This window comes from Mandrillus leucophaeus, unplaced genomic scaffold, assembly GCF_000951045.1.
Source record: "Mandrillus leucophaeus isolate KB7577 unplaced genomic scaffold, Mleu.le_1.0 Scaffold1007, whole genome shotgun sequence".
NCBI lineage: Eukaryota > Metazoa > Chordata > Mammalia > Primates > Cercopithecidae > Mandrillus > Mandrillus leucophaeus.
In genome coordinates this window covers 439,496-456,529 of record NW_012098177.1, presented here as the reverse complement: position 1 = coordinate 456,529, position 17,034 = coordinate 439,496, and the positions used below count along the sequence as shown (strand labels likewise).

The 17,034-nt window shown below is 35.4% G+C and overlaps 1 protein-coding gene across 1 annotated transcript in view; it reads right to left on the bottom strand.

Annotated features, from left to right (window-relative positions):
* The window catches only part of MOXD1 (monooxygenase, DBH-like 1), an 89,244-nt gene that overhangs the window by 19,424 nt on the left and 52,786 nt on the right, over positions 1 to 17,034 (bottom strand). The window contains exons 4-9 of the mRNA XM_011974132.1: positions 14,223 to 14,402; positions 13,839 to 13,941; positions 9,763 to 9,929; positions 8,511 to 8,702; positions 6,467 to 6,526; positions 1,446 to 1,588 (exon numbers count right to left, since the gene is read on the bottom strand). Coding sequence (XP_011829522.1) covers positions 1,446 to 1,588; positions 6,467 to 6,526; positions 8,511 to 8,702; positions 9,763 to 9,929; positions 13,839 to 13,941; positions 14,223 to 14,402 — 845 coding nt within the window. The remainder of the gene's footprint in view (positions 1 to 1,445; positions 1,589 to 6,466; positions 6,527 to 8,510; positions 8,703 to 9,762; positions 9,930 to 13,838; positions 13,942 to 14,222; positions 14,403 to 17,034) is intronic.

Here is a 17,034-nt window from a genome sequence, read left to right as displayed (position 1 = left end):
ACACTCTACTCTGTCCTTCACTGCCTCCCTGAGATGCCATTGATCAGCAAGCCTGTGGGTGCTCCTTTCAAAAGGTAACCAGAATGGAACGTGTCTCATCAGCTCAGTGTCACCACCTTGGCACAAGTGACCTTCATCCCTCAACTAGACAATCACAATAGTTTCCTGATTGATATTCCTTCCAGTCTAGCCCTCTTAGAGTCCTTTCTCAACATAGTAGCCAAATTGACTTTATTTATATCCTTTAATTGCTTCCCTTTGCACTTAAAGCCCCAAGGTCTTATGTTGCCCATAAAGTCCTAAATAATCTGGTCTCACCTGTTCTTATGTGTCCTCACTTATTCTCTACCATACTTCACCCTTCTCCAGACAAATGCACTCTCTTGCTGCTCCACAAACATGGTAGTTTCAGACTAACCACAGGGTCATGGGTCATTACACTGGCTCTTTCCTTTGCAGTATTTGCATATCTCTATAGCTGGCTCCTTATCATGGAGGTCACTGCTCAGATACCATCAACCCAGAGAGGCTTTCTTTATCCTATTGACAACAGCTACATACTTCCTTCACTGTTTTGTCTTCATAACATCTATTGCTATTTAAAATATCATATTTATTTTTTTGTTTATTACCTCTCCCTCACTCCAGAATATAATCTCAAGAGGGCAGGGATAATATGAATCTTGTTTATTATATCTTAAATAGCTCCTATAATTGTACCTAAAGAGTACAATTGTACCTAAAGAGTTAAATAATAGGCCCACCTCAGAAAGGCCTGCTTGCAAGGATAATCCTTGGCAGGTGCCTGGAAACTTAAATAGTAGACGATTTCCTATATGGGCATAAACTTTCTTTAATGATAAGAGTGACTCATTGTGCCTAGACTGTGCAACAATGCAGTTTATGCTGAACACCTGCTTTCCATCTGGAAGTATGGAATTTTGGTAAGTGGTAGGCAGAGCGCACCTGTATGACTAGTTCCCCCCAAAATCTTTGGGCACTGAATCTGTGATGAGCTTCCCCGATAGACAACGTTCCATACATGTTGTCAAATTTGATGATGGTGGAATTTGGTGCATTCTGTGTGACTCCACTGGAAGAGGGCTCTTGGAAGCTTGCACCTGCTTTCCTCTGGACTTTGCTTCATGTAGCTTTTCCTTTTGTTCTTTCTGCTTTGTATGCTTTCATCATAATAAATGTTTTCCATGAATACAACTATTTGCTGAGTCCTGTAGGTACTCCTAACAAATCACAGAACCTGAGGGTGGTCTTGGGGCCTCTGGACATAGTAATGAAAAAGGTTACTTGCTCTCCCCAGTTAAAAGTAATCAAATAGAACAGAGTGCATAAAAATTTCTATAATGTGGTAATGGATACAGTATGACAATAAAGCCCATCTTCCTCTGAAATACATTACCCCGTCATGAAATACATTTACTACTTACGTGACTGGTCTGTAGATCTCCTTAACACCAATGAACTGAAGTTGTTCCATAATGTCTGGAATACTTGCGCATCGAGTAAGATTGATTCTTGGGTAATAAAGAAGGTATGAGAGACACATTTCACTCCTGGTGCTTAGTCCTCCCTGAAAACAGAGAGTTTATTTAGCAAAGTATGTGGTCTACCAACTTTGACATTTAAAGTACACAAGTCATCAATGTCATACAGTTCCTTCCAGTATTAAAATTTAATAAACCTTAAAGCTGAAAAGTAAAAAAACTGGCTTTTTAAAAAGGTAGTGATACAATTAAAAATTAATAGAATTATTTCCACTTTTAAAATTTGCCTTTCTTAAATAACCTAATAAATTCTGCTGATGGGATGTAAACTTTTCAACACAGTGAACATTTCAGAGAATCATAAGGATGTTTAGTTAGCATAATACCAATCAATCAGGAATTTTTTCAGGACATTTTTCTGATTTAATTGAATTTTCTAGAATCTTGTCTTCATGTGTATAAACATTAGCAGCTGCATACCACAGGGGAGAAAGATTTCATGTTTTGAATCCAGGTAGTTAATTATCTATTAAAATTTGGAAAAAGATTAAAGACCCTCAAAAGAACAGAATCCAGAGTTACTACACCATATTATCTGATATGTCTAATTTCAACCAAAAATTATTAAGTGGGAAAAGAAACAGGAAATTATTGTCTATATTCAATGGAGAAAAGTCAGTAGAAATGGATTGTAAGATTGAGATGCTGGATTTATCACACGACGACTTGAAAACAGATAAAAAATATGTTCAATAAAACTGTTTTAAAAAGTGTTCAAAGAGTTAAAGAAAAACATGCTCAAGTAATTAAAGGCAAATATCTTAAAAATGAGTGAACAGAGAAGGAATGAAATCAGGAAAGAAAAACATTTTTAAAAATAGAAATTCTATAGCTGAGAGGTACCAAAACGAAATAAAAACTTCACAGGATGAGCTCAACAGCAGGTTTCAGATGAGCAAGGAAAATATCACTAAACTTGAAGATTAATCAATAAAAATTGTCCTATTCAAATAATAGAGAGATAAAAGACTAAAGAAAAGTGAAAATACTTCAGAGATCTATGGGACAATATTAAATGTTCTAGCATTTATGTCTAACATATACATATGTTTTCATTTATGTTAAATACATGTAATTGGACTTCTAGAATGAGAGGAAGAAGACAAAAAGGTAGAAAAAATATTCAAAGGAATAATGCCTGAAATAATCTCCAATTTAATGAAAAATATTAACTTACAGACCCAAGACGCTCAACAAAAGCCAAAGGTAAATACAAAAAGAGCCATACCTAGACACATCACAGTCATACTGCTGAAAACCAAAGATAAGAGAAAATCTTGAAAGCAGCAAAAGAAAAATGACACATCACATATAGGTGAACAAGAATACAATTGACAGCTGATATTTCATCATAAATGATGGAAGTAACAGATATTATAATTATATATTCACAAGTGTGGCAAAGGAAAAAGCAACTGCCAACCAAGAATTCTGTATCCAACAAAATCCAACTTTCAAAAACAAAGGTGAAAAACTTAATACTGTTTATATTCTAAATTAATGTAGGGGCTAATATACAATGATTTTATTAATTGCAAAAACATGACATTTTGCACTTGATGAGCAAGGTAGGATTAGGCAAAGGGAGATGCTGATCTGCAAATGAAGTTGCATCTGACGCCTCAGTAAATGCTGTATTTAATATATCCTTAAGTTAGGATGGCTGTTCAGAGTTGTACCAAATTGTAGAAAGAAAGCTGGGCCTTTGCAGCCTCTTATCAACTAGTCGTTGACTGCTGGCTCTCCTACTGTAGGAAGTATAATTTTAAGGAGTTATTCTCTAATACCAAGGGGAATTTCCATTGAGGTACACTGCTGTTAACTATCATATTGTCATCTGATATTCCCAGTGGCTGAGGTTTGGTTGTGTTGGCCCTGAAGAGGGTATCAAGACAGTGCACCAAAATACCCACTACAATAATAACTTATTTATTATATCTCTAGTAAAATATTTCAACAACAAAAATTATAAATAACGCATGGGAAAAAAATAAAACCAACACCAGTATCTTGACTACTCCGTGTGTGTCCAGCTTCTAACCCTCTTCTTCCCATTTCAACCAAAGGTGATTACTATGTTAATATTTTTTCTTTCTGTTGCTTTTCAGTACACTTTACATTCAGTATATTGAAGTTTGTATCCCCAAATAATATATTGCTTAATTTTCTTGAACTTTACATACATAATATCACACTATATATATTCTGCTACAAGCTCACTCTTTTCAATCAACATTATTTGTTCTTCAGATACATTCATGTTAATATAGGCAGCTTTCATTCATTAATTTTCATGACTTTACACTGTTTCATTATATAACACCATATTTATTTGTTCTCCTTTTGATGGGTATTTGAGATATTTCCAGAATTTTTTCATTCCTATATTATTACATGTAACTATCAATAGCTTATATATTTCTCTCCTGAAACGCATTCTGCAAAAGTAATTCCAAGGTTAAATCTACATAGGAATGGAATTGAGTAGAATATATATGAATCTCTAATTTTACCAGATAATGCCATGTTTTTACCCAAGATGGTTTTACAAATTCAAATCACTACTAGCAACATATAAGTGTTCCAGTTTCAGCACAATGGAAATGCTATTTTAAATTTTGCCAAACCGGTGAGTTCAAAATATCTTACTCTGGTTTACATTTGCATGATTTTGGTTTTAAACAAAATTGAGCATCTTTTCATATATTTATATTACCTATATGGGTTGTTATTTCTTTGAAATGCTTTTGTCTTATCCTATTTTATTGTATACTTCTCTTCTGTTACTGATTTGTGGACTTTGTTTTATAAGCTGGATACTAATGCCCTGTTAATCTATGTATTGCAAATATTTTTTCCCAGCTTAAAACTCTTTTTAATTTCTTAATAGTGTTTTATTTTAGTAAGCAAAAGCTTTGATGTAGTCAAATTCATTAATCTTTTATTCATAGTTTGTGCTTTTTATGTTTTGCTTAAAAAATTCTTAAGTACTCCAAAGTCATGAAGACATGTTCAAGTACTTTTTCTTCCAGTGGTTTTAAATTTTCACTGTTCACATTTAAATATTTAATACATTTGGCATTGATTGTTATGCATTTTGTAAAATTAAGACTCAGTTTTATTTATGTCAGGGATATCCAATAGTGCCAGCATCATCCTTTAATAAAAAGTTTATCCTTTTCCATTTATCTAAGTGCTATGTCTGTCATAAACTAAGTTTCCATCTGTAGAATTTGTAGGTCTGTTTCTGAGATGCCTCTTCTGTTCCAAGTCTTCTAACTTGGGACTCAAAGCATACTGTATTAATCACCAGTTTTAAAATAAGCCTTCTTATCTAGTAGATTGTTTTCTATTTTGTTCTTTTTAGTTTTGTCTTGCCAATTTTTAACATTTTGCTCTTCTGTGTAAATTTTAGAATCAACTTGCTCCACGTAAAAGCTAAAACAGCAAAATGTTTATCTAAATAAAAAATAGATGAAAATATTTGCAGCCTTGGTCCAGTAAAGATTTCTTAGGTAGGATACCAAAATCTCAAATTGTAAAATTTCTCTGAAATTTTTTTACTAGAATAATATCAAATTTATGGGCCAATTTGAATAGAAGTATTTTCTTTATTTTACTGAGCCTTTCTATCCATGAACACAGTATGTCTTACTGTCTTTAGGAATTCTTTAATGTTTCCCAATAAAGATTTATACTTTTTTTTTTACAGAGATCAAACACATCTAGTGTTAAATTTTATTTCTGTTTAATTTTTATTTTAAATTGTATTTTCTTGAGATAATTTCTTATACACTGAAATGCAATTAATTTTAGATAGTATCAATTTGGAGGAGGGTTTGATGCAGAAAACTACAATATCTGTGAATAACGTGTTTTGCTTGTTCACTTCCTCCTTTCTGAACCTTATATCTCTTTTCGTTTCTTTTCCAGTACAATGTTGAATACAAGTAGTGATAACAAATACTCTTATATTCTTCCTAACTTGACAAAAACACTTATGGTATTTCATTTAATTTAATATTTGCTATAGCTTTTTCATAGCTAACTTCTACCTAGTTAAGATAATTCCTTTCTATTTCAGGCTTGCTAAATGTCTCCCCTGTCAACAATAAACTTGAATTTTATGACTGCTTTCTCTACCTCTGTTGAGGTGATTATATGTCTTTTTCCTTCCATATCTTCATGTAGAAGGCTTTAATATATTTTCTAATTTAAATTGATTTTATATTCCTTAGCTAAACTCAAGTTGGTGTTATCATTAGATTTGTATATAAAAAAGGATTTGGTTTTTCAAGCTCTTGTCCACGTTATTTCCAACGGTGCATGCTACTGGCCCCTTCCATACTACCCTTGTGAAGTTTTAGTTTTAAGGTTATGTTAACTACATTTTATGACTTGGTGAGAGGTGTTCCCACTTTTTGTGTTCCTGAAAGAGATTGAGTAAGACATAAATTATCTATTTCTTGAACGCTTGGTGGAATTCCCCCAATAAATCTGTTGGGACCAGATTTCTCTTTGAGTCAGAGGCCTCAAGGTCATGAAATTCATTCTTCCTTTGGAGGTCTGGATTTATTTAAGCCAGACACAAGCATACAGTCAATTAATGACCACAGTTCTTTTAAAAATATTAGATGAGAAAAATTAAAAGACTAAGGATAGTTTTTAATGAAAGAGTCAATAAATTACACTCCAAATATTATTTAATACTATAATATCATTAGTTAATTTGAAGTCTTAGAAAATGCTAAAACATCTCTGATGTCACTTTTATGATACTTGATGCTCAAGATTTTTAGAAATTTTCTTTCCAAATGGAAATGGTTTTTACTTGTTTCTTCTAAAATCAACTTTATTTCTTTGTCTCCATAAATGAACTTTAATAATAATAAAAGTTTTCTTACCCAAGTCATCTCAGCTCTATCTTTTGTGTTGTAGCGACATTCAGTAATTAGGTTATCTCCCTGAAACATAAAAGTAAAGCTTTCAGATTGAAGTTTTATCCTGGCTTATTTATCAAATACATTTATACTTCAACAGTTAATATTTGCTGTATGAATGGATGCACCAAGTAATTTGATTCAGCAGAAGACCTCTGATCTGTTTAATTCTAGATTTGCTAATATAACGAGCAAGCAAATAAATAATACTCTCTGTGTTTCAGCCAGACTCCACAACATTCTAGCTGGATGACCTATATATAACCCAGGCATAACTTGTTCATCTAAAACCTAAAGATAAAAATTGTTCTTATTTTTGGCCCCAGCGCGGTGGCTCACACCTGTAATCCCAGCACTTTGGGAGGCCAAGGCACGTGGATCATGAGGTTAGGAGTTCAAGAACAGCCTGGCCAAGAGAGTGAAACCCCATCTCTACTAAAAATATAAAAATTAGCCAGGCATGGTAGTGGGCACCTATAATCCCAGCTCCTCAGGAGGCTGAGGCAGAGAATTGCTTGAACCCTGGAGGCAGAGGTTGCAGTGAGCCAAGATCGCACCACTGCACTCCAGCCTGGGCGATAGAGCGAGACTCCATTTCAAAAAAAAAAAAAAAAAGTACTTATTTTTTTCACAGCTGTTACAAGGAGATTAAATGACATAACACATAGTCATTAGCAGCAAATGAACACTTAATAAACCTTAGATATAGATAGTAGTTATTGTGATCACCTCTTCATTTACATTATTTTCTTTAAAGCTCTCTAATCAAGCTTTTATTTCCTTACAATTGAATTGTGAGGCAAATTAATAGAAATTTATTGATCTAGTGTTTTCCACCCTTTTGTACATAACAACACACATGGAAAATGATAACATTTTTATGTCTCCCCTTTAAGGTAAGCAGATGAAGCTATTCATGGACCTGAGGCTGCCATCTTTGGGCTTTCGCCCTTAAATTTGATCTTCCTGCAACACCACTCAGAGGGCCCAAAGATTAGTATCTCATCGCACTTAAGCCATAATCATGGTGCAGCAGTTAGGAAGCTCTGAGATAACACTGTTTGGAAAGCCCCGGAGACATCATAATAAAATAGAGTGCAGTCCTTAAGAAACTTGACAAGATCACTGTTTCTTAAACAACTTCTTTCTACTCTCAGGATGTATCAAAGAACTTCTAAGATCCAAAGCTATGGATTTGTAAAAAGAAGATCCCTTTCCTCTTTATCACTTTCTTACTTTTTTCCAACTTTCCTTTTATATCCTATTGTGCCATGTCTTCTCCTTGACAGTTCATCCCATCTAAAAACCCTATCTCCAGCATCACGTAGAAAAGATATTGCCATTACTCTCATTTAATAAATGGTATAGGGATCTAACTTTTAAAAGTAAAATAAGGGGAGAAAATTATACTACAATTGAACTTGAAGGTCATGGAATAAAAATTTGAGAAAACAAAGCATTATAACGTTTTTAAAGTCTTCATTCTCTTCTCTCCTTCACCATAACGTCAAATATGTGTCAAGCTTGATCACACAGCAAGGTTTAATTAGCTACATCCAAATAGCTTTATCAGATAAAAGAATTATCCTTACATTCCTTCTTCCTGAAATGAAACTTCTAAAAATATCCTATCTTGTCAATGTAGCATAAATACACCTCTGATTTTACCGATGCAGGAATTGCAACCCAAAGAATCACTAACTGGAATGTCAAATATAAAAAAAAGAGTAATGTTTAGTCCTCAGAACCTGAGATTTTTGTTTGCGGTTGTTTTTATTTTTCAGTCAGCAACTTGAATTACTCCTGTGAATCATAAGAAAAATGAGTTTCAATTTTGGAAAACAGATCAAACACATTCTATCTGGGTTGTACAACACCCACAGTGGGTGGTGTTAAGAATACAGATACAAAGAAAAATTCATTTCACTAGTAGAAACCTTGCACATCTCAACAAATACGTCTCATGACTTTTATAACAGTCAATGAAAAAGAACAAAAACACGCATACTGGTAAGATTGTTTGCTCTTCCTTTAGATACTGAAACTCCTGGAAATTGAAGTCAAAATCATCATCATAGGCAAGTAATTTCATTTCCTTCCCTTTTCGAAAATGACGCAGCCTGATGCCTCTGCCAGCCAGGTGAGCATGGAGAAGAACAGCAAACACATGAATTCCACTTGGCTTTTCGGCTTCCAGAGCCTGCAGGGGACACCGAGGAAGACCCGATTAGCCCAAAGAAATGCATGTTCAGACAGTTCACATTCAAACACACTTGGAGGGACAACTGAGATGAAAAGCTAAAGCAATTTAAATGAATGCTTGAGCTGCCAAACATTTTGAACTCGGATTGTTCAGTGTTCTCCTTGTGAAGCAACATATGCTGGGAGAAAAGGAAGGGAGCTGATGCCTATGAGGGGCCTCCCAGACAATCTATACATGTTATCCTCCTTTTTCCTTCTTTTAGGAGGATAAGAGGCAGTAAACACTCTTAGCAAAAAGATTCCAGTATGTTAGTAACCTGAAAACTCAAATTCTTAAAAGGAATATTATTCCTGCTTTTCCAGATAAGAAAGTGAAAGTGGGTCAATGGAATTAAGTGAATTACTCATGGTCCTACAGCTTGTAAAAGAGGTCATGGCAATTTGAATTATGAACTGTGGCCTAAATAACTCGGAAGAGCATAATCTTTCCACTTCGCCAGTCTGCCATACTGTCCTGAACCACAATATCATATAATTCATAAACAGTCTGATCCATGCTGAAATATTTTCATTAAAAAACTTTAAGTGAAAACTGTCGTTACTAAATACTTATACTTTTCTCCTATTCAATGTCTTTTTTTTATATTAGTTATTTTTGCTCTCTGGTGAAGGAAGGGAAGGAAACTATAAGGCAGAGAAAAATGAAAATACATGATGGAAAAATCAATATGGATAAAAGATAAACTAGAGAAAGGAAAAAAAGACTACACAAAAGTCGAAATTGTAAAAGATGATATAAAGTATGCAACATGCAACAAACAAAAAAGGTAGGAGTAAGAAGGAAAACACCCTGCCAACTATTTCTATCTTTAGAGTTCTACTCCTGTAGCTTCAAGACTTAAAAAAGCAGTCAAAAGTCCTACTAAAATTGCAATAATGGTTTCACAGTGTCAACAAAAAAGGAATCGATAATAAACATGCACAGAATGTTTCACACAATAGTTTCTAAGAGCATTGATGAATCTGCAGAGAGCAGCTCAGACTCAGATGCTGCATACCTCTTCTAGGCACTCCAGAGTACAGTGACCCTCAGACTGGAACTCAGGCATCCCTGGAGGGATGGTATGGAAGAGGCTCACCCAGAGGCCAGCCTCAATTACCCCAGCATCATATTTCCTTATATCCATGGTATAAAATAACCTCAGTCCAGAATTATCTATTAAGCCTAGAACAAAAGCACATAATTAAAGTGAGTTTCGGTTCTTAAAATGTTTTCATTCCCAAGAAAATTCTTGGTTTGAATTTTTTAAAGTTTTCCTATTCTGTTGAAATAGGTTTATTTATTTTCCATAAATTGTCATGAGGGAAAGAGATACAAGCAGAGATTAGTGGCAGACAACATTCAGTTGCATAAACAAGAATTAAAAGATGAGTAGCCATATTGCCTGCAACCTTTGTGGACTCACACAGCATACCACAAGAGAAATGTTTCAGTTATCTGGCTGTTATATTCCACCAATGATCTAATATGAAGACAGAATGAAGATTCTAAAGTCATTCATTAGAATATAGAATAAATAACTCAATAAAAGTTTTATATTGTTTCAAGATGAAGTTCGATAACATTTACTTTGAGGTAAAAACTCCTTAGTTTAGAAACCATCTGCTGATGAAGAAAACTGCTAAAGATTCACTTTATTTCTTTAAAGTTTGTCACCATTTTCTTCTTCATTCAACAGCCATTCAATCAACACACAGTCATTAAGAATCCATTATGTAAATGGCACTCCATTAGGCACTGTGGGGATGAGAGATGAAGAAGGCATACTTGTTGTTATGACATATTCATTACAGGGAGGGAGAGTATGAGCCCCAAACATTTCATAAATTCATTTCACTAACTCGGAAATTAATTGACTTCCTGCTGCAATAACTAACAGATTGATTCCTTCCCCTCAGTTCCTTTTTTGTCTCATTTAAATCAATCAGCTTAATCTATTTCTAGTCGATCATTTTTAAACACAAGGTCTTTATATCAAATATTCCTCATTGTATATTATATACCCCTCGGTCACAAACACACACACACACACACACACACACACACATTTAGAAGATATCCATTACTTTGAATGTTTTAGGATATAATAAGTTGTTAAAATTAAATATTCCAATAATTATCCCAGGAAATTCTTACCTCTTAACCTCCCTAACAGCCTTGGAAAAAACCCAAGCTTCCTTTCCTGCTTCGTGAGTGTGTTATTGTGAACATAAAATAATTTACTATGTGTTTGTTGACTCCAACTTGTTCAGATATTCAGGGTCATCACAAGGAAGCACTGTGATGTGACAATTAAGGACACTGACTCTGGAGCTGACCAACCTGGATGCAAATCCCAGCTCTGCTGCCTATGAGTTATGTGACCTTGGGCAAGTGCTATGGTTAAATGTTTATCCCCTCCAAAAAGTACGTTTGAATGCTGTCGAAATTTAATGGCCATTGTGATGGTATTGAATGGTGAGACCTTTGAGAGGTGTCTAGGCCATGAGGGCTCTGCCCCTGCTATTCGATGAATGCCATTATTTCAGAAGTGGCTTTGTACTATCTTGCTCTCTTTACCCTTCCACCATGTGAAGCCTACTGCCATGTTATGACACAGCCCTCATCAGATACCAGTACCTTGTACTTGTACTTCTCAGCTTCCAAAACTGTGACGAATAAGTTTCTCTTCATTATAAACCACCTAATCTGTGTTATTCTGTTACAGCAGCACAGAACAGATGAAGACAGGAAGTTACCTAAACTGTTTGTGCTTCAGTTTTCCAGTATGGAAAATGGCCATAATAATAGCACTACTACCTCATAACGGTGATGTGTGGCTTGAACACGAAGTTCTAAGAACAGTGTTTGGCACAAATGAGGTGCTCAATAAATGGCAGCTAGTCACACATACAGTGGTCACACATCTACCAGGGTTTCAATCAATTGTTAAACAAATCATAAAAATCAATTCTCCTTTTGTGCTATTATCAGTGCAGATACAAATGAGCATGATAACGTAGAACATCTATAGTGACCTTAGAATTTTCTCTGGACGTATCTTGCAAAATTTTGTTTTGTGTTTTATATTTTTGGGACCTACCTCCTTATAATAGCTTGACAGGGAAAAAATGTAAGTAGAAATTTCAGTTGCATTTAGTATAGTTAGGTTCATTAGTTGCATTAGCTGTTTGGACCATTAATAGATAATCTAGTAAATAAAGTAATAATTTCTTAAGCAAATATAAAATGATTATTAAAAAACTTTTCTGGAAACATAAATTTATATTATGCTATATTTATAAAAATAAAATTATTATAATCTAAAATTTGGTCTAATTATGTATATGACTAAAAACAGAAAGTACTAAAAATCCTGAGTTCTCTATTAACCTGTTAGGAAAATAAGCTTATGTTTCATTTTTACATTGAAACTATGAGAAAATCAACTTAATTGACAACAGAGAAAGCAAATAAATTAAACCTTCTACTTTTGTAATAAACACTAAAAGGAAGAAGTAGTTCACATGGAATTTCCAATTGGAGAAGTATTATACATTATATAACATATTTATTCTATTAATAATTTAAAATCAAAAATGTAAAAAATTTTTAAAAGAAAAGTTGCAATGTAAGACATATTCAATAATTAATCCCACTGTTATTGTGATGACAATTTTTATGTTTTATAGTCACATATAATTTCATGGAAAATCTAACTTTTAGAATTTATTAACAGGTTATTTTGCTTGGTTTATGAAAGTTTTAAACTTTATCATAGATTCATGGTTCAGAGTATGGGATATAATTGGTGGGTAGAAATTAAAGTGAATTCAGAGAGAAACTATTTCCTATTAATTACTTTAGGGTATGAAAAAGATACTTTATTGGCTTGCTCACAAATAGAATAGCTTAACACCTACTTTTATAGAAACATCACTCTTCAAATATCATACCACGTGTGCTCTCTTCAAAATCTATTATTCATGCTGCAGCAGCCAGAGTGTTCTTTCCAAAATACAAATCTCAATATTTGATTCCACTGTATCAAACTCTTCAATTGCTTCTCATTGTCTTCAGGGTAAAAATCCTTAACAGGCCCTACAAGATCTTAGATGGTCTGCTTCAGCCTTCCTCTGCAGGTTCATCAGCATCTTTCTTCACTGCACCCTAACCCTTCAGCATCTCCAGTCACCCAGATGAACAGTTTGATTCTTTAACAAAGACTTTTTAGCCCATCCTCACCACCACACACCCCTGGCTGGATGAGGTCACTAATTAAATACTCTCATAGTGTCAGGTATCTCCTTTGGATCAATTGGCACATATATAATTTCATATGATTGCTGTGATCATTTGATTGTTTCTCTTTCCCACTGGGCTATAATTTCCATGAGGGTGGGAGCAGCATCTGTTTTTCACACACATCATATCCTCAAGCACAGATCTGGCACATAGGTGGAGCTCAGTATTTGCTAAAAGATTGCATGAGTCAATACAAAATAACAACTTGGAGTTACTCCTGTTGATAATTTCATGTTAAATCTATCAATGTTGGGATTTGGAATATCATACAAATGATTTCAGAAATCAAATGCACATCCTTACATTTCTTCACTTCAATATCATATTACACAGTGTCACTGCATAAGTACTTTTTGAGTATATCTATGATTTGCTTACCACACAACAAAATGCTTACACTTTTTAGTATAATAAATGGTAACTTTTTCTTATGTGCAGTTAGAAAGAAAATGTTCCATAAACACCATGTACTGGGACTAATCTACATCACAAAGGAAAAGTCTATTACTCTACTTTCTGGTAGGTAGTATGCAAGTGTTTTTGTTAAGATTAGTGACTGCATGTGCTCATTTACCTAGTTTGGTGCTGGTTAATGCCTGCTGTTACAGTATAATTATAAACAGTACCCATTTTCACTTCTAAAAGTCTCCTAATTTGAATGACAAATGTATAGGTTAATTCTTTCTAGCATTGGCTTCCATTTTGTTTCAACTCTGTTAAAGACACGACTTACAAGGTACAAAACTTTTTATAAAGACCATAAGTAAAATATGTGAACAATAAACTCACCTTCCTCATAAGTCGGATTGTCATAATGGACTTCTAGGAGCACATAATGCGGATCCAATGGAGTGCCGAGGGATAATCCAACATGAGGTGGATAAGAAAAACCCTAAATATGGAAAATGCCATGAGACAGTGTCCTGTGAAAGTCCCTGAGAGCTCTATTCCACTCAAAAACCCACCATCTTCAAGGATATTTCAACCCTCTGGAACCGCATTCATCTACAACTGATGAAATAAAATAAAAATAACTTAAAGAAAGGATCCCTTCCTATGAAAATGAAGTTAAGCCACCTTCATATCAAAAGTAGCGTTAGAGCTTTACTCCTAAGTACTAATTTACTTCTAAGTATTTACTTCTAAGTAATAATTATTAATCATTAGCCCCACCTCTCCACCAATAGCCCAGGCAAAAATCACGGTTTCACAGGTGAGGAACGCATCGGGCATGTTGGGGTGATAGCACTCGTGGCCGGACTCCAGAACGCTGTCATTAAAGTTGCTGCTGCACTGATAGAGCAGGATGTGGTGCACCAGACTCTCGTGGCCTCTCTGTATCACTGGCTCAACCTACGCGAACATAAATGAGAGGGAGGACACAATAAATAAAACCACCCTACAGCACCCCACAACAAACATGAAACTAGCATAAATTATTATCAGTTTCTCAAAGGGATATTCTTCTCAATTATGTCAAGGTTGTGTAGTTCAAGTCTAATTTGTTCTGGAGATAGTGACAATGGTAAAGATAATGATGATGACAATGGCAACAACAAAGATGAAATAACCATTTACTCCAAGAAACAGGACTCTACTAATCGGCTTTTTTGGTTGTTAATTCACTGTGGTGTCCCTTGCCCATTCTGCGGAGCAATTGTTTTGAAACTTGCTTGCTTTCTCCCAGGCTTGCTCTTCCTCTTCCTCCTTCTTTTTTTTTTTTAAAAAAATTATACTTTAAGTTCTAGGGTACATGTGCACAACGTGCAGGTTTGTTACATATGTATACATGTGCCATGTTGGTTTGCTGCACCCATTAACTCGTCATTTACATTAGGTGTATCTCCTAATGCTATTCCTCTCCCCTCTCCCCTCCCCCCACCCCATGACAGGCCCCAGTGTGTGATGTTCCCCTTCCTGTGTCAAAGTGATCTCATTGTTCAATTCCCACCTATGAGTGAGAACATGTGGTGTTTGGTTTTCTGTCCTTGCGATAGTTTGCTGAGAATGACGGTTTCCAGCTTCATCCATGTCCCTACAAAGCACATGAACTCATCCTTTTTTATGGCTGGATAGTATTCCATGGTGTATATGTGCCACATTTCCTTAATCCAGTCTATCATTGATGGGCATTTGGGTTGATTACAAGTCTTTGCTATTGTGAATAGTGCTGCAATAAACATACGTGTGCATGTGTCCTTATAGCATTTTTTTCCACACACACACAAAAAAGAAGTCAAGGCTGTGGGCACAAACGCTCTTAGTCTCCCTCTCTTCCACCTCAAAATGTTATCTTTACCCATCCCTACCAGAGGTAAGAGGTGAGATCTCATTCATCTCTATAAATGCCTGGTGCTGAGAAGAAGGCTAGGGCTTAATCATTTTTACTGATGATTTTATCATCAATAAAATTCAAGAAGAATTAAATTGTAAACTGACCTCCAGATTACAAATTGAGGGTATAGCCTAAAACACGAGGATTTCCGAAGAAAATGAATCCACCCATGAAACAACAAGGAAACTTGCTGCAAGTTTCCTTGCACATTTTATTTTTATTTGAATGATTAAGATCAAAAGCCAATAACAATTTTGTTATTAGAATTTGGAAGAGAAAAAATAAAACATTGTTAGCTATGTGCTCTTGTGACACTGCTCAAGTTAAAAGAGGAAAACTAGAAACAAGGAGAATGGGCAGTGAAATTGGTCCTAATATGAAAAGCGTGATCTACATGAACATGCTCCTTCCACTGTTTGCTCTGTTAGTTCCCTTCATAACGCTACCCGCTTTAGTCTAAGAACCTAGGAATCAACTCAGAATGAGCAAAGCACACCCTAGCATCCCAGAGATTCTATATGCAGACCAAATGGAGCCTTGTACTTGGTGTAGGTGGGCTGTGGGTGTTGGCATCAGTTAGAGCAGCGGTCCCCAATCCAGTACTGGTCCGTGGCCTGTTAGGAACTAGGCTGCACAGCGGGAGGTGAGCGGTGGGCAAGTGAGCAAAGCTTCATCTGTATTTATGGCTGCTCCCCAACACTCACATTACCGCCTGAGCTCCACCTCCTGTCAGATCAGCAGTGGCATTAGATTCTCATAGGAGTGCATATCTTATTGTGAACTAACTGTGCATGTGAGGGATGTAGGTGGCGTGCTCTTTACTAAATTCTAACTAATGTCTGATGATCTGAGGTGGAACAGTTTCATCTCAAAACCACCTCGCCCATCCTCCAGTCCATGGAAAAACTGTCTTCCATGAAACCAGTTCCCTGTTGCCAAAAAGGCTGGGGACCGCTGAGTTCCAGGGTTCCTTTTTTCACCCCCCTCAGAGTTCTTTGAATCTTTGTTCAGCTGGTAAAGAAGCTCTGGTGTGCTCCTAAATATCCAAGAGTTTAGCCTTAGAGTTCATCAACACTTCTGTGTTTAGTCCTAACTACTCAAATTCAGGCACTGCATTTTGAAATCTTTGCTTGCTCTCTACTTTCAGCATGCACATTTACATGAAGCGTTTTCAGCTGTTTTCTCCTATGGCTTTGTTTTCCATTTTCTCCATAGTTTTTCTCTTTTCTGTAGGAAAATATAAGCAAGTGGGGAAACGGTATGTAGTGGGTCGAGTCTGAATGGGCAGCCAAGGAATTCAAGTTTTTAAATCCAGTTTTCTTTTGTGTTACATAGTGAGTCATGGCACACCTAAGCCTCAGGTACATTTTCAACATCACATTCATGGAAAAAACATTGCACACGGTTTTGTTTGCACTTGTTTTGTCTCTAAAAGGTCGTGAGCCCTGAAGGCAGAAACTTTTCTGTTTTGCTTGAAGAGGGTAGTTATTGTTCAAGCATGATTGCATAATAACAATGATTGCACAGAAGTATAACCCAGCATTTCTATAAGAATTTCATTTCTATGTCTAGTTTGAGCTTCTGTCTGAGACTTGACATTTTTGGGTTCCTCAGTCCTCCAAGGGGGACAGGGCACTGCTAAGATGTCAA